The 25,977-nt window shown below is 37.1% G+C and overlaps 1 protein-coding gene across 2 annotated transcripts in view; it reads right to left on the bottom strand.

The window, feature by feature from the left end:
• The window catches only part of LTN1 (listerin E3 ubiquitin protein ligase 1), a 67,023-nt gene that overhangs the window by 26,419 nt on the left and 14,627 nt on the right, over positions 1 to 25,977 (bottom strand). Inside the window, exons 1-12 of one of the 2 annotated variants that reach the window (XM_050784705.1) lie at positions 19,384 to 20,107; positions 19,036 to 19,209; positions 18,275 to 18,465; positions 17,220 to 17,355; positions 14,104 to 14,913; positions 13,596 to 13,637; positions 8,276 to 8,465; positions 7,213 to 7,452; positions 6,149 to 6,302; positions 5,095 to 5,239; positions 4,526 to 4,712; positions 1,048 to 1,207 (exon numbers count right to left, since the gene is read on the bottom strand). In XM_050784705.1, the coding sequence (XP_050640662.1) occupies positions 1,048 to 1,207; positions 4,526 to 4,712; positions 5,095 to 5,239; positions 6,149 to 6,302; positions 7,213 to 7,452; positions 8,276 to 8,465; positions 13,596 to 13,637; positions 14,104 to 14,913; positions 17,220 to 17,355; positions 18,275 to 18,465; positions 19,036 to 19,209; positions 19,384 to 19,476 (2,522 nt within the window). In that variant the 5' untranslated portion in view covers positions 19,477 to 20,107. Of the gene's footprint in view, positions 1 to 1,047; positions 1,208 to 4,525; positions 4,713 to 5,094; positions 5,240 to 6,148; positions 6,303 to 7,212; positions 7,453 to 8,275; positions 8,466 to 13,595; positions 13,638 to 14,103; positions 14,914 to 17,219; positions 17,356 to 18,274; positions 18,466 to 19,035; positions 19,210 to 19,383; positions 20,108 to 25,977 lie in introns of those variants that run through there. The other variant, XM_050784704.1, reaches the window with a different exon arrangement.

Genomic DNA, 25,977 nt, shown 5'->3' with positions numbered 1-25,977 from the left:
ATTGAGCTCTCATCCCTAGGAAACTCCACAGTCTCTTCAGTCCCAATAGGGGAGATGATCTTAGAGATCAGGCTTGAAAACCAGAGGCTGTAGCTGGGAAAAAGACATCTCCCAGAGGACACCTAGGCTGGCTTAAGTTGAACAATCAAAGAGGTTCTTTGGTTCTGAGGGAAGTTGTGAGTGTCAACTAAGTAGAATGGGATTGGAAAGGAAGCCTGAGTCCTCTGACACAGCAAAGCATGCTCAAAATACTATCGGCAAGTGATAAAACTCTTAAAGCAGTTCAACACGGTAATTTCAAAAAGCTAAACATCTTACTACTATAACCTCTACAAGGACTGTTTTCATACCTGCCTTCCTAATCTAGGGGAGAGGGCTTTGTGGTCATAACATTAAGACACACCTATAACAACACGTAAGATAAAGGATGAGGCCGGGCGCGGTGGCTCAAGCCTGTAATCCCAGCACTTTGGGAGGCCGAGGCGGGCGGATCACAAGGTCAGGAGATCGAGACCACAGTGAAACCCCGTCTCTACTAAAAATACAAAAAATTAGCCGGGCGTGGTGGCGGCGCCTGTAGTCCCAGCTACTCAGGAGGCTGAGGCAGGAGAATGGCGGGAACCCGGGAGGCGGAGCTTGCAGTGAGCCGAGATCGGGCCACTGCACTCCAGCCTGGGCAACAGCGTGAGACTCCGTCTCAAAAAAAAAAAAAAAAAAAAAAAGATAAAGGATGAATCTGAGAGAACTGGGAGGATGAGTCACAGATAAATCAAAACAACTTCTACAAGCTTCTACTTCTTTTTTGTCATCTGATCCCTGAATGTATTTATGGATTTAATAAGACATGTAGAATACAAATATCTTCCCCTGAGAAGGTTAAATCAAGTATTTAGAATTCATACACTATTTATCATTAAGAATGGGAATTATTTAGATCAATCCTCTGACTGAAACATTAGCATGAAGTAGGGTTACCTCTTAGAGAAGGCAAAGCCATAAAGAAGTAGCAGAGTCATTTTAAAAACAGAAATTGAAAGAGATTCTTACCTGTTAAATAACTGCTGCAAAAGGCCAGAAGTATTACCAAGTACACATAAGTGATCATACGTAATATTCATTTTTTGAAGCATTTCACAAAATCCAGTTAGAAAAATAGGTGGGTTATCTAATTCTTCACACCACTGCAGTGAATAAAGCAGTTCCGCAACTAAGAGAAGAGACAGCACCAAATTATCAAAAGTACTTTGTGAACAAACCCTTCAATTATTTTCACTTCTCCGCCTTGTTTTCTACCACTGTTGTGCCCACTCATCTCAAAACACCTATGAACTGATTTTCATATCTGCTTTGACATGTTCAAGGATAATGAAAACTGAGAATATTTGTCTGATACAAAATATCACCCTTTTCCCAAATTTTCCTTTTTCTAATTAGTTAAGAATGTGACAAGAACCTAAGTTACTAGAGATACTGAAAGAATCTTCCTACCATTTTGGCACAATTGGTAAAAAGTTCCAGACAGGAAAAACAACTAAGGGACCCAAGACCTGACGTGAGAAGTCCATGGCAAATGGGAGAGATGGGAGACAGTATGCTACAGTAAAAGGACATGGGGCCTCAGCTACAGATTGGGGTGGATTCAAATCTGCATCTCTCTCTCTCAAGCTATATAAATAGTTATCAATTAGGATATTACAAACTAACTCACAGGACTGCAGTGAGAATTAAATGGACAAGTATCTATCATGAAGCCTGGCATATCATAGGTTTCTAATACACAGTCACAACTCCCTTTCATAAAGCCATGTACAGATTTTGGAGTGAGAAGCGTTGCGACCTGGTTCAAAATCTAATCCTACACTTAACAGCTAAGCAACTCTAATCAAGTCATGGTAACACAAACAACAATAATATCTGACCAATGAGCTCGATAAAATTAAAGAAATAATATTGCGTTTGTAATTAGTAACACAAAAAATTATTACTCTACTTACTAGTTTTGGGTTTGCCCAGATTTACTCTGTGAGCAATGTAAACTACAGGCTTATTTCCTTTCCCTTAACTGAATGTGAAGCTGGCTGTCCAAAAGAGGTGTTTCAACTTTCTTCCACAGAGCATATATTCCCCCTTCTAGTAACTGTGTTACAGCTGAGGGCTTACAAACAAGACTGATACAGGGTTTCTGCAAATCCTCTACCTTCAATACCATCTGGTAAAAGTCACACCACCACCTATAATTCTAAACCATTTATTGAAACAGGAAAATTCGCTGAGGCCCTAAGTCCTCTTAGGGTTCAACATTTGAACATCCACTTGCCAGAAAAAAAAATTAGAGCCTGATGAAACATAAAGGTATTCAAAAACCACTGGAATCAAAACAGTATGGTATCTGTATAAAAACAGACACACACAGACCAATGGAACAGAACTAGAGAACCCAGAAATAAATCGACATATTTGCAGCCAACTGACAAAGTCTTATTGGGGAAAGGACATCCTCTTCAAGAAATCATGCTAGGAAAACTGAATATTCATATGTAGAAAAGTGAAAATAGACCTCTATCTCTCACCATCTAAAAAGAACAACTCAAAATGGATTAAAGACTTAAACATAAGAACTGAAACTATACAAAACAACTAGAAAGCATCAAGGAACGCTACAGGACATTGGTCTAGGCAAATATTTTTATGGCTAAGACAACAAAAATTGGCAAACAGGACTATATTAAACTAAAAGCTTTCTGCACAGCAAAAGAAACAATCAACAAAGTGAAGAGACAATCTGTAGAATGGGAGAAAATATTTGCAAACTATTCATCTAACAAGGGGCTAACATACAGAATATATAAGGAATTTAAACAACAGCAAGAAAGGAAAAAAAAATCCCATGCTCAATATTAGTAATCGTCAGGGAAATGCTAATCAAAACCCCAGTTAGAATGGCTATTGTCAAAAAGGTAAGAAATAAGCTGGGCATGGTGGCACTGCCTATAATCGCAGCACTGTGGGAGGCTGAGGCAAGAGGATTGCTTAAGCCCAGGATAAAGACCAGTCTGGGAACATAGTAACACCCCATCTCTAAAAAAAAAAAAAAAAAAAAAAAAAAAAAAAGACAAAATAACAAATGTTGGCAAGAATGCAGAGAAATAGGAACTTATATACTGTTGGTAGGAATGCAAATTAGTACAGCCATTTTTGAAAACGATATGGAAGTGGCTCAAAAAACTAAAAATAGAACTATCATACAATCTAGCAATCCCACTGAGTATTTAGAAAACTGGTATATCTGCACCCCATATTTACTGCAGCACTATTCACAATAGCTGAGAGAGATGAAATCAACCTAAGTGTCCATCAGTGAATGAATGGATACATAAAATGTGGTACATATACACAATGGAATACTCTTCAGACGTTAAAAAAAGAATGAGGCCGGGCACGGTGGCTCACTTCTATAATCCCAGTACTTTGGGAGGCTGAGACAGGCAGATCACGAGGTCAGGAGTTCAAGACCAGCCTGGCCAACATAGTGAAACCTTGTCTCTACTAAAAATACAAAAACTAGCCAGGCATGGTGGCGTGCACCTGTAGTCCCATCTACTTGGGAAGATGAGGCAGGAGAATCACTTGAACCTGGGAGGCGGAGGTTGTGGCGAGCCGAGATCACGCCACTGCACTCCAGCCTGGGCAACAGAGCAAGACTCTGTCTCAGAAAAAAAGAATGAAATCCTGTCATTTGCAGCAACACAGATGAAACTGGACATCATCATGCTAAATGAAATAAACCACGCATGGAAAGACACACATCGCATGTTCTTATTTGTTTATGGGAGCTAAAAAAGTGCATCTCATGAAGATAAGAGTAGTAAAATAGACTGATGGTTACCCTGAGAAGGGTCAAGGAGAGCAGGGGATGAAGAGAGGTGGGTGAATGGGTACCAAAATACAGTTAGAGAGAAGATAAAAGACCTAGTATTCAATAATACAGTAGGATGACCACAGTTAACAATGATTTATATTTAAAAATAACTAGAAGATTTGAAATGTTCTCAAAACAAAGAAATGATAAATGTTTGAGGTGATGAATATTCTACTTAGCCTGATTTGATCACTACACATTCTATGTATATATCAAAATATCACATGTAACCCATAAATATGTACAATTATCAGGTATCAATTTTTTTTAATCAACAGAAAATTCTGAATCCTTGATAAAACACCAAAGCCTCACCCATTTTCTTTAGGGTATGTGTCACAGGATCTTTTTATATTGATGTCATGACAGTGTGAGTAGCTAACACCAAATTATGATCCACAGTTAACAAGATTATAGCAAGGTTCCAATATATTTGTATCTAATTTGCAATTTAATATTCATCACTCAAGTAACTTCAAGGTTCTCATCATTAAAACAGGAAAAAGGAAGCTGAAGATTCTTTAAATTAAAGATTTAAATTGCAGTATAATCAAGATTATTTCAAGATTATTCATGCATTATATGTAAATACTCATATATACTTACTTATTTTCTCAAGCTCATTATTTTCTAAGACTATTTCCTTTCTCAGTGCAATTAAGACCATTTTGCTCAATAATGCTGAAGTACACAAATGGCTGGGAAGTGTCTTTATGTCCTGTTCCTTAAAATCTGTTTTGAAACATTCATAATTCAAACTCAATCTTCCCTCTAAAAGAGGTCTATGTAACCACTGTGAAAAGAGTACATTATATACAAAATTATTTATTACCTAAGCAATTAAGACTGAACAAAAATGAAGTTGTGAGAATATTTATTACCAAAACCACGGAAACCTAGAAGTTTGTTTTCTATTACAGGAAATTATCAACATGTATTTCTTTAAGACTCCTTAAGTACAGAACTAGGTCTTAAGTCTTTGTACCATGGCCACTGCCACTGTCAAATAGTGTCTTGCAAAAAGCAAACATCCAGTATATGAGTGTACAAAGACATCAAAGCAAAGCAAAATATTCATTTTATTTATGTTTTTCTTCCCCAAAATAAAAAATATTCAAGCTTGCATGAAATCCAAACCTCAGAATGAGATACATCCTCTTCAATTTCAAAAATACCTGCATAGGAAGAGACTGTCTCATCTTTTCCCATTCACTGTCATTCGGCATTACACTTCCAATATAAACTCTCATAAGATAAGAATCTTCACTCTCTAGAAGTGTATTTAGCAAATCATCAACAGCAGACAAGAGGACTTGGAGACTAAAAATAATGCAAAAAACTTAACTGTTGTAGTTATGCTATGACTAGTTTGAATACCCCAGTACATATTAAATACCCTATAATAGCTTACCTGAACAAAAAGAAATGATGAAAATAAAAGAGGTAAGTGATGCTCCCCCACCAACAACACACCAACATAGCACAGTCAAACTGGGTAGATAATCCAATATTTATCATCTGAAATCTAGTGTTGCTTCCTATCTATCTCAGAATGAAGAGGACCTGACCTATTTCAGACCAGGTATTTCAGAAATATAGCTACCTTATGAAATTCAGCATTATTTAACCTAACCCCAATATCTTCTAAATGCATTCTCTCTTCTCCTTTATTATATGGATGTAGGTATGAGATGTAAAATATACTTGCAATTCAACACCTTAAAACAGTGCCTACTTGTCCCCCAAAAATAAATAACCAAGGACAATCAGTACATGTGGTGACCATGAGAGGCTACAGTGCACACCGGCCTATGACAAAGGAAAGTATTACCATCACTTTACTGTCTATAAGTTATGAGTCCAGCAGGTATGTTATAGTAAATTATCCTTCAATTAATTGGCAGTTTAAATGGATGATCATTGAAACAAAATGGTTTTGAAAAAATTTGTTTGGATCTTTTCTTAGAGTCCCATAGATTTGTTACCTAACAAGTCATTTTTCATTTTTCTTTTTTTTAAGAGATGGCATCTCACTATGTTGCTCAGGCTGGTCTCGAACTCCTGGAGGCCTCAACTGATCCTCCCACCTCAGCCTACTGAGTAGCTGGGATTATAGGTGCAAGCCCTACAAGTAATTTTTCATAGGCATTCACACTGATCATGGAATCTTATTTAAGGACACTGACAAAGTATAAAAAAGACACTGAAACCAAGCTCAAAAAAGGTTACCTGTTGATATCCAAAGATGAAGCCTGAACTTGGTTCTTCAGCCACACAGCAGACAAATGCAGGAAGGTACTCTCTTTATATGAACTGTCAGTTTGATGAACCAATAAATTTACACCGGAGAGCCAAGTATTTTTCAGTTTACAGATAAGAAAATCTAAAATCAAGATGTCAACAGGAATTTGTAATCTCACTGAATTAACTCTAATCAGCATGAAATGTTTGAAACAACTCTACAGATCTGAGATTTTTTTAAATACCATTTAAAAAAGAAAAATTTTAAGTTCAATTGCCATTCAAAATTAAATTGCCAAACAAAGCAACTGTGTCATAAACATGCAATCACACAAGCTAGCTCGTATCATATAAATGTAAAATGGTAAGATATTTAAAGTTACATTTTTTATGCTTGAACTTATTTACAAGAATTGTCCTTTTGGAGACATTAAAAAAAAATTATTACACCTTTTCCAAATACAGAAGTTAGTATTTAAGACAGGGTTGGTAGACAATGATGGGCAGAAAAAAAGAGAGAAAGAGGAAGGAAGAAGGAAAGAAAAAAAAGAAACAACGAAGGGTTGGAGGAGAGCTCTCTATAGATAGTATTTTTGTATGTTCCTTTCACAAATAAGTCTGAATTAGCATATAAGGCAAGAATATAGTCCTTAAAAAGATAATCTCAATTCTACTTTGATATATACCAAAGATTGAATGTTTTTACTATAATAAAGGGATATTATTATCCCCCTTTTACAAATGAGGAAACTAAGGCATCAAGAAATTAAGGAACATGCCAGAACTGCTGAATGGACTAAGATTCTACCTAATCAATTATGGCTCATTCCAAATTTCTTTGAATATCAAGTGAGATCTTTAGAAATAACATCTACACACATCTTTAACTTGGTTTCTAAAGCTGAAAGTGTTTAAGACTGTAGCCCTTTACTCAAAATGCTTTAAACTTTCAAACACATTATGATTCAATTAATAAAGCCTGGGCACTTACACTCACTATGAAGGTCAGAGCCGGAGATTCCCAACAAAACATTTGAGCAGTAGGCTATTACCTGGCAAATGTGTTTTTTCTTTGCTCTGAGCACATAACTGAAAGAGAGTTAATAATAAATCTTCAGATGATGGCATTAGCAAGCATCCTTTCGCTGAGCTGAAATAGTTATAGGCCACATCACAGATAAAAGACACTGATGAGTCACTATTTTCAGCTTCTGATGATTCCTTTGTTTTGAACAAAGTTTCATGAAGTTTAACAATAATTCTTTCAACGTATACATCTCCAATCAAGTAATCTAGAGAAAAAAGGTTCAAACAGACAAAAAATAAAAATATTAATGTGTATTTTTAAATATCTTACTTTGGATTAATAATTCTATAGGTCTTTCCTGGATTTTAAAACGGTGTTTATGTATTAGACAAAATTTTATCAACAAATCAACACATTCTCTCACACACATAAAGGCCCTCAGGTAAAAAAGGCAGTTTTAAATTAAGTAGAAAACAGAAATAGTTTACACAGTTAGGGTGAGCAACTTTGCTACACTGAAAACTCTTTAAGTCATGAGTCAACTTTATGAGTTAAAAAAAAAAACCATTATGATATAGAACTAAAAATATTAAATATCTTCCAAGTCATGGTATGAAGATTAATAAACAATTAGGGTACTTACAATATTAAGATACATAAATGAGCTGGGTGCAGCGGCTCACGCCTGTAATCCCAGCACTTTGGGAGGCTGAGGCAGGCAGATCACCTGAGGTCAGGAGTTCGAGACTAGCCTGGCCAACACAGCAAAACCCTATCTCTAGTAAAAATACAAAATTTAGCCAGGTATAGTGGCATGCACCTGTAGTCCCAACTACTTGGGAAGCTGAGGTACAAGAATCACTTGAACCCAGATGTTGTAAGCCAAGATCACACCACTGCACTCCAGCCTAGATGACACAGGGAGACTCAGTCTCAAAAAAAAAAAAAAAAAAAAAAAAAAAAAAACAAAGAAAAAAAAATTTTTTGAATAAGTCGTTATTTTCAACCAATAACACGTAAGCTGAGCCCCATGGAATCCCCCACAAAGGTGAAATGGATTATCCCCTATTAGAAAACAAAAGTCCTACCATTTTTAACATGTTGGGATAATACCAAGCTTAGAAGAGTCCATCTTTCTGAGAAGTAAGGTTCTGAAGATACCCTGGATTCCAAGTCCTCATTACAAAGACAGTCTGCCAAGTTGACCAATTTCTCACCAAGGATATCGCCTTTTAGCCAAGGAGTTACTAAAGCATGTTTATCTGAACTAGAACATGCCTAAAACCATAAAATTAAAGCAAAGATCAACAGCAAGATCAAATACTCTCTCTGTCCAAAATATTACTTGTACCATATTACTATCCCTTCGTTATGATGGCTCCAATTCTATCCCCCCTCCTCCTCCTCCTGAAGTTCTAGGAAGACTGGTATCCTCCCTGTTTCCCACTAAGCCTGGATGATGTTCACTTCCATGCTTTGCTCATGCTACCTTCCCAGCCATAAATATTCCCCCTCCACACCTTTTTTTTTTTACTTAAAATCTCATCCATTCTTTGAAAATCAGTACAAATCCCACCTACTTTATGAAGTCTCCCCATCCACTCCAGCCCACAATGATCACTGCTTTTCTCTGAATTTCTAAAGCACTTACTGGATTGTATAATTATTTAAATGTTTCATCTGTGTATATCTTGTCTTTCCAATGAGATTGTAAGTTCCTTGAGAGTAGAGACTGTCTTAAACTTCTTTGATACCTGCTATCAACACTGTAGATATGTTCAATGAATCATGAATAAACTTTGAAGATAGATTTATAAATGCTCTATAAATTTTTGTTCATTAATTTTGCTAAAATTAAAGAACAATTAATGTATAATAATGGTAAATAACTTCAGTATGAACAATGGGATTTATTTCCCCAAATTCTCTGATAGAGTTACTAGGGCCAGATATCTGACAGCAACTTATTTTCATGAGGTGGGGAAGCAAGAAAAAAAACTGTAAATCCACCCCTAAAGCATGCTGATCCATGTTCCCAGAGCTTCTTTTGCTTTAAGGGCTGAGAAGAAAGGAATTTGCAACTTGGTTCATTTCAAAGCAATCTGGAAGAAAAAAAAAAATCCAAGTGCAGATTGGGTAGTGCTTGGAAAACTTTATCCTTTTATTTAAAAATTGTAGGTAACCAGAGCTTATATTTTAGTCCAAGCTTTATCACTAACTAGCCTACAACCTTGGACAAATCTTTTAATAAACGTGGGCCTATCTCCTAATTTGAAAGTTGGAAAGATTAACTTAGAAAATCTCTAAGGTCCTTTTATGGTTCCAAAACTCAAATCTGTTTTTTAATTGATTGTTTTTTTAAAAGATGACTTTAAGACCAGCCTGACCAACCAACACGGTGAAATCTTGTCTCTACTAAAAATTCAAAAATTAGCTGGGCATGGTGGCAGGTGCCTATAATCCCAGCTACTCAGGAGGCTGAGGCAGGAGAATCGCTTGAACCTCTGGGAGGCAGAAGCTGCAGTAAGCCGAGACCGTGAAATTGCACTCCAGCCTGCTGGGCAACAGAGCGAGACTCTGTCTCAAAAAAGATGATTTTAAGACTCTGCTCATAAAGTATTAAGGTTCCATAAAACAAGAAAAACTACTTTAGAATTTAGATGGCTGTGATACCTGCTTTCCCAGTGTAGTTTGCCAAGTAAAACCAATCTATTCTGCAGAATCCTGGTAAACAAAATAAACTTCTGAATAAAATGCCTCTCGAGTTAGCAAGATAAAAAGTTCAACATAATGTACAGGCATACCTCGTTTTATTGGGCTTATATTTATTGTGCTTTGTAAATGCTGCAATTTTAAAACTTGAAGATTTGTGGCAACCCTGCATTGAGCAAGTTTATTAGCACCATTTAACAACAATATATGCTCATTTTGTGTCTCTGTGTCATATTTTGGTAATTCGCACAATATTTCAAACTTTTCATTATTATATCTGTTACAGTGATCTGCAATCAGTGACTTTTGATGTTACGATTGTAATGTTTGGGGGTGCCACAAACCACTGCCATGTAAGAGGGCAAACTTAATTAACAAATGTCATGTGTGTGTTCTGACTGCCCTGCTGACTGACCGTTACCTAATCTCTCTTCTCTGTCCTTGGGCCTCCCTATTCCCTTAGACATGACAATGCTGAAATTGGGCCAATTAATAACACTACAATGGCCTCTAAATGTTCAAGTGGAAAGATGAGTCACACATCTCTCACTTTAAATCAAAAGCTGGAAATGATGAAGCTTAGCAAGGACGGCACGCTGCAAGCCAAGAGAGGTGGAAAGCTGGCCTCTTGTGTCAAACAGCCAAGTTGTGAATGCAAAGGAAAAGTTATTGAAGGAAATTAAAAGCGCCACTCCTGTGACCCCAAGAGTAACAGAAAGTCACACAGACTTACTGCTGATATGGACAAAGTTTTAGTGGTCCAGACAGAAGATCAAACAAGCCACAACATTCTCTTAAGCCAAAACCTAATCCAGAGCAAGGCCCTAATTCTCTTTAATTCTATGAAGGCTGAGAGGTGAGGAAGCTGCAAAAGAAAAGTCTGACGCTAGCAAAGGGTGGTTCATAAGGTTTAAAGGAAGAAACCATCTCCACAATACAAAAGTACAAGGTGAAGCAGCAAGTGCTGATGTAGAAGCTGCAGCATGTTATACAGAAGATCTAGCCAAGATCAATAATGAAGGTGGCTACACTGAACAGATTTTCAGTGGAGGTAAAACAGTCACATATTAGAAGAAGATGCCATCTAGGACTCTCATAGCTAGCAAAAAGTCAATGCCTGGCTTCCAAGTTTCAAAGAACAGGCTGACTCTTGTTAGGGGCTAATACAGCTGGTAACTTTAAGTTGAAGCCAATGCTCATTTCTCATTTTAAAAATCCTAGGGCTCTTAAGCTTATGCTAAATCTACTTTGCCTGTGCTCTATAAGTGGAATAACAAGGACTAAATTACGGCACATGTTTATAGTGTGGTTGATTGAATATCTTAAGCCCACTGTGGGAAAAACGAAGGAAAAAAAGAAAGAAAAAATCCTTTCAAAGTATTAATGCTCATTGACAATGCACCTGGTTAACCCAAGACCTCTGATAGAGATGTACAAGGAAATTAATGTTGTTTTCACGCCTGCTAACACAACATCCATTCTGTAGCCCATGCATCAAAGAGTAATTTTAACTTTCAAGTCTTATTAATAAGAAATACATTTTATTAAGCAATAGCAGCCATAGACAGTGATTCCTCTGATGGATCTGGGCAAAGTCCATTGAAAACCTTCTGGAAAAAACTCACCATTTTAGATGTCATTAAGACATTCATGAACCATGGGAAAAGGCTAAAATAGTAACATTAATAGGAGTTGAGAAGTTGATTCCAACCCTCATGGATGACTTTGGGAGGTTCAAGACTTTAGGAAGTAACTGCAGATGTGGAGGAAAGAGGCAAAGAACTAGAATGAGACATGAAGCCTGAAGGTGTGACTGAAATGCTGTAATCTCATAATAAAATGTGGATGGATGAGGAGTTCCCTCTTACAGATAAGAAAGTGGCTTCCTGAGGTGGAATCTACTCCTGGTGAAAAAGCATGAACATCGTTGACATGACCACAAAGGATTTAGAATATTACATAAACTTAGATAATACAGCAGTGGCAGGGTTTGAAAGGATTGACTCCAATTCTGAAAGAAGTTCTTCTTTGGGTAAAATGCTATCAAACAGCATCATATGCTTCAGAGAAATCTTTCATGAAAGGAAGAGTCAATCAATGCAGTAAACTGCACTGTTGTCCTTATTTTAAGAAATTGCCACAGCCACTCCAGCCTTCAGATACCACCACCCTGGTCAGTCAGCAGCCATGAACATCGAGGCAAGACTCTCGATCAGCAAAATGATTACAACTCGCTGAAGGCTTAGATGATCATTAGCACTGTTTAGCAATAAAGTAATTTTAAATTAAGATATGTACATTGGTTTTCAGATATAATGTTATTGCACACTTAATAGACTATAGTGTACACATAACTTTTATATGCACTGGCAATCCAAAATATTTGTGTAACTTGCTTTATTGCTGCGGTCTGGAACTGAACTTACGATGTCTCTGAGATATGCCAGTATGAACATATCTAATGAAAGCTGCCTAGCTGTAAGGAGATGAGGAGGCTAGTGAGTCATGGAAGCGCAGGCAGCAAACACTGGCTAGGAACTTCCAATCACTGCTCAGGAAGAGGATATTCTTCCACACAGATGTGAGTATTTGTACTTCATGGCAGGTACATTCCTAAGTTGGAAATGGATACATTAGTCTACTCTTATCAAATTATTTACACCCCCTGCTCTGATTCAAGGCTTATCAAGGAGCCTTCTGATAATTTAGCTCTTCATGTAACTTGGCTACAGGGAGAGAAGGCACTAGATAAACTAAGGCAAATAGTGTGCCTGATAAGTCATATTCCTCATTGAAAAATAATAAATATTCTGTATTTATTTTGTAAAAATAAAACCATGGGGAAAATGGGGAGTTACTGTTTAATGGATACAGGGTTTCAGTTTTGCAAGACGAATTAAGTTATGGAAACTGCACAACAATATAAATATACTTGATGCTACTGAACTGTACATTTAGAAATGGTTAAGCTGGTAAATTTCATGCTATGTGTTTTTTTACTACAATTTAAAAAATAGAAGAAAACTTGCAAATTGGAGTTAGCTATGAAAACAGAAAAATAATTTGAAAATGCTTTAAAAAGGAGTACGAATTTTAGGTAGCTAGTCATAACATCTCTACAGTTGGAAAAGTGTTAGTTACAACATTTACATCCTCATTAGGAAAGAATACTTAAGCTATTTTGAAAATTTGTAAATGGTTTGTGTTCTTTCATTTCTTTTCATTATTCTTACCACTAATTTTCTTAGTCAGTGGCAATCATACAAAGACTGGAAGATTTTTATTTACCTACATAGTGTTCCAGAGTAGAGAAAACTTAATTTTCTCATGTGTTCTAGCCAAAGCTAGAACCACCAATCCATTTCTACAGTATAAAAAGTAACTAGGATAAGAGCAGAAAGTTGTAGCCTTAATTAAAAGATAATAAAATGTTTAAATCTGCCTTTGTTACCTTCTAGGAAAGAAACACTGGATTTTCTAGAGCCTGTTCATTTTTCCCTAATATTACTAACCAGAAAAATAATACTACAGGAAAGGAAAAGAACACATATCTTCCCACATTATAGGAAGAAAGTTACAATAATGAGGAAGTTCTCTAACACAGAACCTGACTGATCATATTTATTGTGTGAATAGGACTATGGTTATAATATTTCTATTCTCATAAGTACAAAAAAAAAAAAATCCCTAAGATACCTTTTCAATAATCTTAAGAAGAGAATTCCATTTCAGGTCCACCTGAAAAAAGAAAAAGAGTTAGAAACAATCTGCTAGAACAACTTTTTGTTTGAGATGGGGTTTTGCTATGTTGCCCAGGTTAGTCTAGAACTCCTGGGCTCAAGCCAATTGTCTCACCTCAACCTCCTGAGTAGCTGGGACTATAGGCATGCACCAACATGCCCAGCTAAAACTTTTAAAAAGTAAATGAAGTACCCATGAAACCAATACAAAACTAAAATGTTCTTATCCAACCTTTTAAATGTATAGATTAAAAGAATTCACCTTTTAATTACAAGTATTTGTTATCCTGATACTGCTGAACATCTACCCAGCAGCCTTAGATACTTCCCAAATCATGATCAAGAATATACTGCTTGTCCTAAAAATTGACACTCCCAGTGAAGAAACAACCAGAAAACAATATGCAGGCTCATTCTACTCATCTATTATTAAAATAGTTTGAAAAGATATACAACAGGAATACCTTGGTTAGATCATCCAAGACTTTTTTTCTTTCCATATCATTGTCACAGCACCGGAGAGCACTGTACAAAATGTCCACCAGGAACCCAAAATCCTTCCTTTGATCTTCATTTAGCCAGCCTATCAGTTTCTGGTATAAAAACTGCACCGCAGGATTTTTTTGTGCAAGTTTGGCTATTTCAAGAGGTTTGGCTTGGACAATACTCTGTTTTTCATCACCAAGTAGCATTTTAAATACTCGGCTTGAAGAAAAGGAGTCAAGCAGAGTAGAAAGAAACCTTAGATGTTGCTCTGACTTTTGTTCATTGACATAATTGATACTTATATCTGCGAGTTTACAGACTAAGTCTTCCAAAGGTTTTTTCCTTAGTGGAGACAAAAGGCCTGAACAATTATGAGTGAGAGAAGGTTCAGTTGTTAATTCCCAGCCTTCAGTGTTCTCTCCTTCTGAAGATACACATTTTTCATTCTCCTTATTGCTTTCAGGTATCTCATCAGCAAATCTAACCTTACCATTTTTTTTTTTATTTGACTTCAATGAGCTATTCGGCTTCTGAAGCACCTGTAATAGGTTAGATACACCCAAAACCGACTCAACATCAGCTTCTGGCTCATTGATTTTCGCGACACAGATCTCTGACAGTCTTTCCCAGAAATGTATCAGTACGTTCTCCAAGTTGTGAGCTGTTTTTTCATCTTTTTCCGTGTCTGCTTTGGCTTCCCAGGAACTTAGAGTTTCTGCTAAATGGTTAAATAGCTGCCCATGTTGCAACCCTGGGTCTTTGAGAACTGCATCAATAAAAGGGATCAACTGAAAGAAAAGGTATAGTATCATAAAATATATATTTGGTCTTCAACCCCATCTCCTGATACACAGCTCTAAAATCCTTGAATCTCCAAAGTGATATCATTTTGTAAGCTAATGGGTTGACTGATGGCTGGCAGCACCTATACAGTAGGATGGGGGCTGATCACCAGAAAGACCAAGGCAGGATTAAAGGACTAGAACTTTCAATACCTCCCCAACCTCCAAGGATACAAGGGCAGCTAAAGGTTAAGCTGATCACCAGTGGCAATTACTTAATCATTCATGTCTAGTAATGAAGCCTCCATAAAAATGCAAGAAAGACAGCATTCAGGGAGCTTCCAGATAGCTGAACTTGTGGAGGTTCCTGAAGGGTAGCGCACCCAAGGAGGGTGTGGAAGTTCTTCGCCCCTTCCCGTATCTCACCCTGTGCATTTCTTCATCTGTATCCTTTGTAATATCATTTATAATAAACTGGTAAATTGTTTCTCTGAGTTCTGCGAGCCAGTCTAGCAAATTAAGCAAACCCCAGGAGGGGGTCATGGGATCCCTGATTAAGATGTATAGCTGGTTGGTCAGAAGCTCAGGTAAAACAGCCTGGGGCTTGCGATTGGCATCAGAAGTGGGGAGCGGTCTTGTGGGACTGAGTCCTAGGCCAGTGAGATCTGACACTATCTCCAGGTAGAGAGTCAGAATTGAATTGAAGGACACACAGCTGGTGTCTGCTGCAGAACTGACTGCTTGCTGGGTGGGGAGAAATCCCCACATATTTGGTCACAGAAGTCTTCTGTGTTGATTACTATGGTGTGAGAGTAGAGGAAAAACTGTGTTTTTTCCACTCACAGAAGGTACAAAATAGAGAAGTTCAATTTTCAAGAGAAATAAAATTTAAACAAAGTATTTGTAAAATACTATAAAATTTCATATTTAATAACTGAAAAACATAAATTTTCCCCTAGAACTCTGAAAAAGTTAACCTGAAGATCTCTTTCATATCATAAAAGAGCTGAATGATTTCATCTCAATTATTCCTTTTTCGTGATAAAACTGACTGGGATTCTTGGTCATTAACAATCTAATTTTCTTTGCATCTTCTGGACTTAAGTGTTTTGCTTTTCTGCCTTAACTACAGGTAAATCTAAGATGTGAGACTATAAGCCAATATGAAAGATACCTAGAACCCACAGAGTGTGGTATCCTATTTCCTAAATTACACAAATAAGGGTAGTTAGAGAAATCCTAGGATCTGGACTTCTAAAATCTCATTAATCTCCTACTGTAAAGAACCATATTCCATAACCTTCGCTCATCTCTGGTTCTAAAAGCCAAGCCAAACTTTCACAAAGCATAATTTGAGTATTTTAGAATTAACAAGATGATTGCTTCATGATTTATTTAAACTTACTACAAAAGATCATAAATAGCATCTTCAAAATTCTGCTTTGCATTACATCTTTTTTTTTTTTTTTGAGATGGAGTTTCGCTCGTTGCCCAGACTAGAGTGCAATGGCACGATTTTGGCTCACTGCAACCTCCACCTCCCAGGTTCAAGCAATTATCCAACCTCCTGAGTAGCTGGGATTACAGGCATGCACCACCACGCCCGGCTAATTTTGCATTTTTAGTAGAGATGGGGTTTCTCCATGTTGGTCAGGCTGGTCTTGAAGCCCCAACCTCAAGTGATCCACCCACCTCGGCCTCCCGAAGTGCTGGGATTACAGGCGTGAGCCACAATGCCCAGCCTGCATTACATCTTTCTAAAATAGGGTTTTTACAGGCTGGGCGCAATGGCTCACACCTGTAATTCCAGCACTTTGTGAGCCCGAGGCGGGTGGATCACCTGAGGTCAGGAGTTCTCCACCAGTCTGACCAACATGGTGAAACACCGTCTCTACTAAAAATACAAAAATTAGCTGGGTGTAGTGGCAGTTACCTGTAATCCCAGCTACTTGGGAAGCTGAGGCAGGAGAATTGCTTGAACCCAGGAGGCAGAGGTTGCAGTGAGCCGAGATCATGCCATTGTACTCCAGCCTGGGCAACAAAGAGCGAAACTCCCATCTCAAAAAAAAAAAAAAAAAAAAATAGGGTTTCTGCATCCAGACACTGATTAGTTTCTTAGGTATCATACTATGCTAGCAACTGAGAGTATGGAATTTTTACTTCTCTGGTCAGAAATACACATTACTCAATTGGTAAATTATAAAAATAAAATTTTTACAAGGAAGGCTTATTACTGAAAATGGCAACAAGACACAATGAGGTTGATCCTATATAATCAGTATGCAAAGACACTGATGACTTTTACTAGATACCTGATCATTGATGAGCATCTGTTCAATTTCTTCCTCACCTAAGTTTTGCTGCATTATAAAACGTAAGCATTCAAAAAAAGCAGATATTACTGCCAAGGACTCTGAAGAGCTGGTTTTAGTTCTCTCTGTTGACAGCCTAAGAAATAATTAATAACTGGATTACTCTTTTGTGAAGAAGAAATAAGAACTCAGAATTATCAAAATAAAGACCTCAAAAAGGCATCATGACAGAAGAAACATTTTTAAAGCAGTTTCTTAAACTACAAATTAAATACCAATGAAAATACATATAGCCCAATGAGAATATGAACTTAAAAAACTTTGAAAAAGTTTTGCAAAAAATTATCAGTAATAAATAAGAGAATATTTCCTTTTTCTTCTTCTTTTTTTTTTTTTTAGAAATAGGGTCTTACTATCTTGACCAGACTGGTCTTGAATTCCTGGCCTCAAGCAATCCTCCCACTTCAGCTTGTGCTAGCACCACGCCCAGCCGAGATATTAATTTTCTATTCATGGAACCAATCCACTTGCAAATTCGAGATAACTTATTAACCAAATAAAGATAATAGTGTAGTAAAAAAAATTTGTAATCATTAATAAAATCATGTATCTTCTAAGTTCAACAAATGTACTGAAATGGTTTTTTTAAGTGTGAATTTAAACATCTATAGTAGTTAAATTTGTGGAAGTTTTAAAAATTTCACTGGCTAATTTTCTGCATTTAGGCATTTATATTTATCAATATAAAAAATAAAAAATGGCTACATGTCTCTGTGGTGCAGTTGGTTAGCGCATTCTGCTATTTAAAAAATGGCTAATTTGAAAAACAGCCTAGTTGACCTATTTCTAACTAGGAGCTTTACCATATAACTTTCTGCTGTGTACTACTACAGAAGTCTTGAACATACTCAAGAAAAAAATACCAACTGTAATTCTCTGAAAACTTTAAAAGTATTTAATGAATAGTAAAACAACTTGGAGAAATTTAAGAAAGAAAATAATGAATATAAAACCAGGAAAATCTGTTTTAAAAATCAAAAATTTAAATTTCTTACCCAGCAACTAGAGACGTGAGGAAATTTTTGAAAAAATCCAACTTTGGATTTGTGATGGACTGAGGGAGCTTGCTGATGAATGGCAGAAGGTAAGGATATATGACAGTAGCTAGACCCCGACCACCTTCACGAATCACAGTTGATAGCTTGGGAAACACACTCTTTTTTGCATTTACATGAAGCCAACAGTCCTAACCAAAGAAAAGATTATAGTAGTAATTAGACATCATAAACATACTTTTCTCAAAAGAGAAAACATATAGGCTCTCAAAAAGAAAAACCCAGTATTTTACCTAAAAAAAGCTAAAATCTCTCACCACCATTAAAAACTAAAACTGAAATTATAAATGTATTACATATAATGATCATATATTTGACATGCATACAAGACAGTATTGATTAGAAATAATTATTTAACTTCTATTTCTATAAAAGTTGCTTTCTAAAAGGGACAATTATATTTCAATCTTAATTATATTTCATTCTAAATATAAAATTCAGATATGGTGACTGCACTAGGCCACATAAGGTTTAAAGAAATAATACTGGCTAAACAAAATAAAATAAAAACTCTTTGCCATTTTTAGTCACTTTAAGATTTATGCCAAGTTTAGATTATTTTATTTCCAAGAAAGCATTTGCCCAATAAGTTTTAGATATTCTTATCTCATAGGTTCTCGGTCATATGATACCCAAGGGTTCTAAAATGCAACTAAAAGACAAGTATTCCTCAGTGTACTAAATGTGCCTCTCTTACATACCTCAATAGTTGTAAGTGTATAGAGTACAGCTTCCCAGAGAGCTGGGCAGACAATTGGGTCACTGTCATCAATGCTAAGTAGAACCGATGGGCTTACTTTGGATGCTTCCTCTTTCATCAGCTGTGGAATGCGCTGGCACAACGCAGAAACTAACTCAAAATAAGCTGAGCGAATCTAAAAGAAAGCAAAGCTGAATTAAATTAAAACCTAGTAAAACTTGATAAGATTTTTAATGTATAGTAATAGATTATTCACACTAACCCTCCCATTAAGAAAACTAAAATAGCTAGAAAAAATACTTTTTAAAATCTTAGAGTATGAAATGGCTGAAAAGGCATAAGGAATTACCAAGGCAAAAGTGAAGGCTGAAAGAATTAATTCAACTTTCTCTTTCTTTGACTGAAGCAAACACAAATCCTCTTTAGTAGCAGAAGCCTTCATTTGGGGCCTCCATTATAGCCAAACAAACAGAAAATAAGACACCATGAGCCACAATCAGGAGAAATAAAAGATCTGAGACTTTAAATCTTAGAATGATCAGTCACAAATTTTATAATACGATGCTTATTACATTTAAAGGAACAAAAGTTTTTTAAAACTTGTAGGAAAAAGGATCCTGGTAAAAACAGAGCAATCTGAAAAAGATCAAGCACAATTACTAAACTAAAAATAATTAAAATTTAAAGCTCAACTCATAGTTTAAGAACAGTGCAATGGTCTGAATGTCTCCCTCCAAAATTAATATGTTGAAACTTAATCACCAGTGTGATAGTATTAAGCAGCGAGGACTTTAGGAGATGATTAAGTCTTGAGAGCACTACCCTCATGAATAGGATCAGAGTGCCCTTATAAAAGGGTATGAGAGACCATGTTTACTCCTTCTGCCATGTGAGGACACAGCAAAAAGCAGCCATCTTTGAAACAGAGAAAGCAACCCTCACCAGACACTGAATCTGCTGGCACCTTGATCTTGAAATGTCCAGCCTATAGAACCGTGAGAAATAAATTTTTATTATTTACAAATTACTCAGTCTAAGGTACAGTTCATCCCTTGGTACCTGCAGGGGACTGGTTCAAGGACACCCCACCCTCCCACCCCCACACATATGCCAAATTCCCAGGAATTATATAAAATGTCCCTGACATCAAATGGCGTAATACAGTCGGCCCTCCATATCCACAGGTTCCTCATCTACAGTTGATTGAATCCACATATGCAGAACCTGCAGATATGGAGGACTGACTGTATTTTGTTAAAGTAGCCTGAATGGACTAAGGCAGCTGGAGGTTAGATACAAATAAGAGAGAATCAGTGAACTAGAAGACTGAGCAAAAGAAATTATCCACAAAGCAGCATGGAGAGACAAAAAAACGAAAAACAACAAAGAAAACATAACAAACATAGAGGATACAGTGAGGTTTAATATCTATTTAATCAGAATCCCAAAACAAGAGAAGAATGAGGCAAAGGAAATACCTAGAGATAATAGCTGAGAATTTTACAGAGCCAATGAAATATACCAAGTCAAAGATTCAAAAAGCCCAACAAATCCCAAGCAGGATACGTAAAGGAAATCCACACAAAGACACATTATGGTGCAAATGGAAAAACACAAGGAGAAAAACTTAAAAGTAGCCCAAAAGGAAAGATAAACTACCTTCAAAAGAAGGACAATAAGACTGATAGTTAATTTTGACAGCAATAATTTAATCAGAAGACATGGAATGATATCTTCAACACAAAAATAACTACCAACATACAATCCTGTACTCAGCAAATATGTCTTTCAAGAATGAGGGTGAAGGCCAGGCATGGTGGCTCATGTCTGTAATCCCAGAACTTTGGGAGGTTGAGGTGGGCAGATCACTTGAGGCCAGGAGTTCAAGACCGGGCTGGCCAACATAGCAAAACCCCATCTCTACTAAAAATACAAAAATTAGCCAGGCATGGTGGCACATGCTTGTAATCCCAGGATTTGGGAGGCTGAGGCACAAAAATTACTTGAATCTGGAAGGCGGAGGTTGCAATGAGCCGAGATTATACCACTGCACTCCAGCCTGGGTGACAAAGCGAGACTCCGTCTCAAAAAAAAAAAAAAAAAGAATGAGGGCGAAATAAAAACACCTTCTGACACAAAGCAACAAATATATAGGCAAATCTAAACAAAGATTGAGAGTATACTATTTTGTGAGATTTAAAAATATACACATATTTAACCCCACAAAATATTTTATGTATATTTTATATAAAATATTACCAAATCAAAGTTAGCAAAGTATTTTCAAAGACATGACATTTACAAAGACAGCAAACTTCTAGCTATGCTGAAAAACTTTGATCATAAAACATCAGAAAAATCAAGAAAATTTTGCTTTGCTTTTCAAGCACTCATTCATGAAAGAAACAAAAACCATAAGGACTGAGCAGACTGTAAAACATTATTCTAGAATGCAAAAGACCTAAGATAACCAAAAGAATTTTGAAAAAGAACAAAGTTGGAAGTTTTCAACACAGTATAAAACATTAATGATCGAGTGCATGGTATTGGGTTTAAGGATAGATTTACAGATCAATGGAGCAGAACAGAGTCTAAAATTAAAGTTGTACATATACGGTCAAGTGAATTCTGACAAAGGTGTCAGAATAAGGATGGGATAGTCTTTCACCAACTGAATACTACATAACCAAACACTTAATTTTGACTCTCACCTTCAGTTTATATGCAAAAAATAACTCTAAATCCACTACACGAAGCTAACCTATAAAACTTCTAAAATAAAACATAGAAAATCTTTGCAAACTTAGGCAAAGATTTCTTAGATAAGACATCAATCTAGTAACTGGCCATTCAAATAATAAAAATAAAAAATAAGACATCAAATGCACAACCGTAAAATAAAAAAAAGATCAATTAAACTTCATCGAAATCAAAACATCTACTCTTCAAAAACATGAATGAAATTAAAAGGCAAGTCACATACTGGAAGAAAGCATTCATCCTACTTTTATCTGACAAATACTTCTACTCAGGATAAATACAGCACACCTGCAACTCAAAAATAACCAAACTGCAATTTTAAAATGGACAAAAAAATAGGGATGAGTAAGAGCCCAATATATCAATCCTCCTAAAAGGAGGCTCTGTGGATAAAACACACACAAAAAACAACTACCTGAGGGCTCTGGAGACTGAAATACAGATGCATTTTAGAAGAGAATCAAACTGGGAGTAAGTGATCCATGTAGATTGAGATCCCAATTTTGGCAGCCTTGCCCACACGTGGCTGTGGTCACCATCACAAAGGCACAGGACCAGCTACAACTTCAGTTGAAAGACTGACATCTTTCTGGCCAGAGGAACTAGAAGAACCAGGAAAGAAGGCCAGGATAACGCGGGACGATGCAGGAAAGTGATGGGGGACTCTACAACGGAGAAGACCACAGAAGGGAACCTCTATATTCTGTATTTTAACAGCCTAAATCTACAGCTTATCTCTGAACTATGCATGTGCACTCCACCATGCCCAGCTAATTTTTAAATTTTTTTTAGAGATATGAGTCTAACTATGTTGCACAGGCTGGTCTTGAACTCCTGGCCTCAAGTAAACTAGAAGCAGCTTAAAGCTAAAACAAGAAATGAACTGAGAGCTAAGCCATTTCCCACCACAGGCATAATGGTTTGGAATGGGTCTAATCGAGTTAACTGCCTGCTAACAAAAACAATACCCTTTGGATAAATATAAAATAATCCAGTCTCCAAAACATAACATTCACAATGTCCAGTATACAATCTTAAATTACTCAACATACCAAGAGCCAGAAAAATGTGGTCTCATCACAAGGGATAAGACAGTTAACTGATGCAACCCCAAGATGACCCAGATGTTATCAGACATGGATTTTAAAAAGCTATTAAAACTATACTCAATAAAGTAAAGGAAAATACGATGAGGATCAATGGGGAAAACATAGACAATTTCATCTAAGAAACAGAAAATATAAAAAACCAAGTAGAAGTTCTTGAAATAAAAAATAAGCAAAAGATTAAAATAGACACCTCCAAAAAAAGATATACAATTGGCCCATAAACACATTAAAAGATGTTCAACATCATTAGTCATCAGGGAAATGCAAAGTAAAACCACAATGAGAAACCTCTATTCCAGAGGTCAGTAAACATCTTCTACAAAGAGACAGAAATATATTAGGGTTTGCCGGCCATGTCGTCACTGTTGCAACTACTTACCTCTGCTTTGTAGAAGTAAAGGAGCCATAGATAATACATAAAACTATCTACAAAAATAGATGTTTCCCTTGTGTCCATGGGGATGGGGATGAAAAAAACAAAAACAGATATGCCAGATTTGACACACGAGCTACTGCAATCCCTGATCTCATACCCAGGAGAATGACCTAAACTAAAACGGCTGGCAATATGAAACATGAGGATATGGAGCAACTAAAAATCTCACACACTGCTGGTAAGAGTACTACAACTTTAGAAAACATCTTGGTAGCTTCCTATAAAGATATACTTACCATATGACATATCAATTCCCCTCCTTACTCAAGAAAGATAAAAACATATGTTCACATGAAAACTATATTAAACTAAATAATAAAATGGACTGATATATGCAACAACATGAATGAACCTTAAAACATTACACTAAGCAAAAGAAGCTACATAGACAGTAATGTCTAGCTCCATTTATATGAAAGCATAGAAAAGACAAACCTAATCTGTAGTGATGGAAGGCAAATCAATGACTGCCTGGGATAAAGGCAGAGGATGACTTGGATGGACAAAAGGAACGCATTTTGGGTAAAAAAAAAAAAAAAGTTCCATTTCTTTATTGTAGTGGTTATATGGGTATATATACATGTAGATGGGTGTATACATCTGTCAAAACTTAACTGTAAAAACGGCTGCATTTTACAGGATTGTGTGCAAATTATACTTCAATAAAGTTGATTTTTTTAGAATTATTGTAAGATATTTTTAAGTACCCAAATAAATTGAGAGGCTGGGCATGGTGGCTCACACCTGTATTCCCAGCACTTTGGGAGGCCAAGGCTGGTGGATCATTTGAGGTCAGGAGTTCAAGATCAGTTTGTCAACACAGTGACACCCTGTCTCTACTAAAAGTACAAAAATTAGCCAGGCATGGTGGCACATGCTTGTAATTCCAGCTACTTGGGAGGCTGAGGCAGGAGAATCACTTGAACCCAGGAGGCAGAGGTTGCAGTGAGCCAAGATCACACCACGGCACTCCAGCCTGGGCAACAGAGTGAGACTGTCTCAAAAAAAAAATAAAAAAATAAAAATTCAAAGAGATGAGAAGTTCATGGATAGGAAGACTCAATAACATAAAGAAAGCAAGTCTCTCCATATTGGTCTATAAATTGAGTACAACCCCAATTAAAAATCTAGTTAGACTTTTTTTAGAAATTCAATAAATGTACTGGAATTTGTTTTGTTAAGACAGGATCTCACTCTATTGCCTAGGCTGGAGTAGAGTGGCAGCACAATCAAAGCTCACTGCAGCCTCAATCTCCCAGGCCCAAGTGATCCTACCACGACAACTTCCCAAGTACTTAGGACTACCAGCACTCCCCACTGTGCCCAGCTAATTTTTTTACATTTTTTAGATGGAGTCTATGTTGTGTAGGTTGGTCTCAAACTCCTGGCCTCAAGTCATCCTCCCGCCTTGGCCTCCCAAAGGTCTGGAATTACAGGCGTGAGCCACCACTTCCAGCCCAACTTTACTGAAAATTTTATGAAAGAATAAAGTTCTGGCCAGGCACAGTGGCTCATACATGTAATCCCAGCACTTTGGGAGGCCAAGGCAGATGGATCACCTGAGGTCAGGAGTTTGCAACCAGCCTGGCCAAAATGGCAAAACCCTGTCTTTATTAAAAATACAAAAATTAGCTGGGCGTGGTGGCGGGTGCCTGTAATCCCAGCTACTTGAGAGGCTGAGGCAGGAGAATCGCTTGAACCCAGGAGGTGGAGGTTGCAGTGAGCTGAGATCGTGCCACTGCATTCCAGCCTGGGCAACAAAGTGAGACTTCATCTCAAAAAAAAAGAACACAACCCAAAAAATGTGACTAACTTGGGCAGGTATTAGGACATATCACAAAGCCAGGCGCAGTGGCTCATGCCTGTAATCCCATTTGGGAGGCTGAGGTGGGCAGATCACCTGAGGTCAGGAGTTCGAGACCAACCTGACCAACATGGTGAAACTCCATTTCTAGTAAAAATACAAAAATTATCTAGGCATGGTGGCAGGTGCCTCTAATCCCAGCTACTTGGGAGGCTGAGGCAGGAGAACGACTTGAACCTGGGAGGTGGAGGTTCCAGTGAGTCAAGATTGTGCCACTATACTCAGCCCGACTAACCGAGTAAAACTCCGTCTCAAGAAAACAGCCTGGCCAACAGGCCAAAACCCGTCTCTACTGAAAATACAAAAATTAGTCAGGTAAGGTGGCGGGCACCTATAACCCCAGCTACTTGGGAGGCTGAGGCAGGAGAATGGCTTGAACCTGGGAGGCAGAGGTTGCAGTGAGCTGAGATCATGCCACTGCACTCCAGCCTGGGTGACAGAGTAAGACACTGTCTCAAAAAAAAAAAAAAAAAGACATATCATAATGTCATACTGACAGTGGCACCAATATAAGAAGAAACAGAGACCAATGCATAAGAACACAGTTTAGAGGCAAATTTCTGAATGTATGTTTGTTTTTTTTTTTTAAATAGGTTCTTGCTCTTCCCCCAGGCTGGAGTGCACAATCAAGGCTCGTTACAGCCTTGACTTCCTGGGCTCAAGTGATCCTCCTGCCTCAGTCTCTGAGTAGTTGGGACAATAGGAGTATGCCACCACACCTGGCTAACTTTTTAATTATTTTTTTGTAGAGACAGGATCTTGTCATGTTGTCCA

The sequence above is a fragment of the Macaca thibetana genome, chromosome 3, assembly GCF_024542745.1.
Source record: "Macaca thibetana thibetana isolate TM-01 chromosome 3, ASM2454274v1, whole genome shotgun sequence".
NCBI lineage: Eukaryota > Metazoa > Chordata > Mammalia > Primates > Cercopithecidae > Macaca > Macaca thibetana.
The sequence above is the reverse complement of the archived record's forward strand: the minus strand, read 5'-3'. Positions and strand labels throughout refer to the sequence as shown.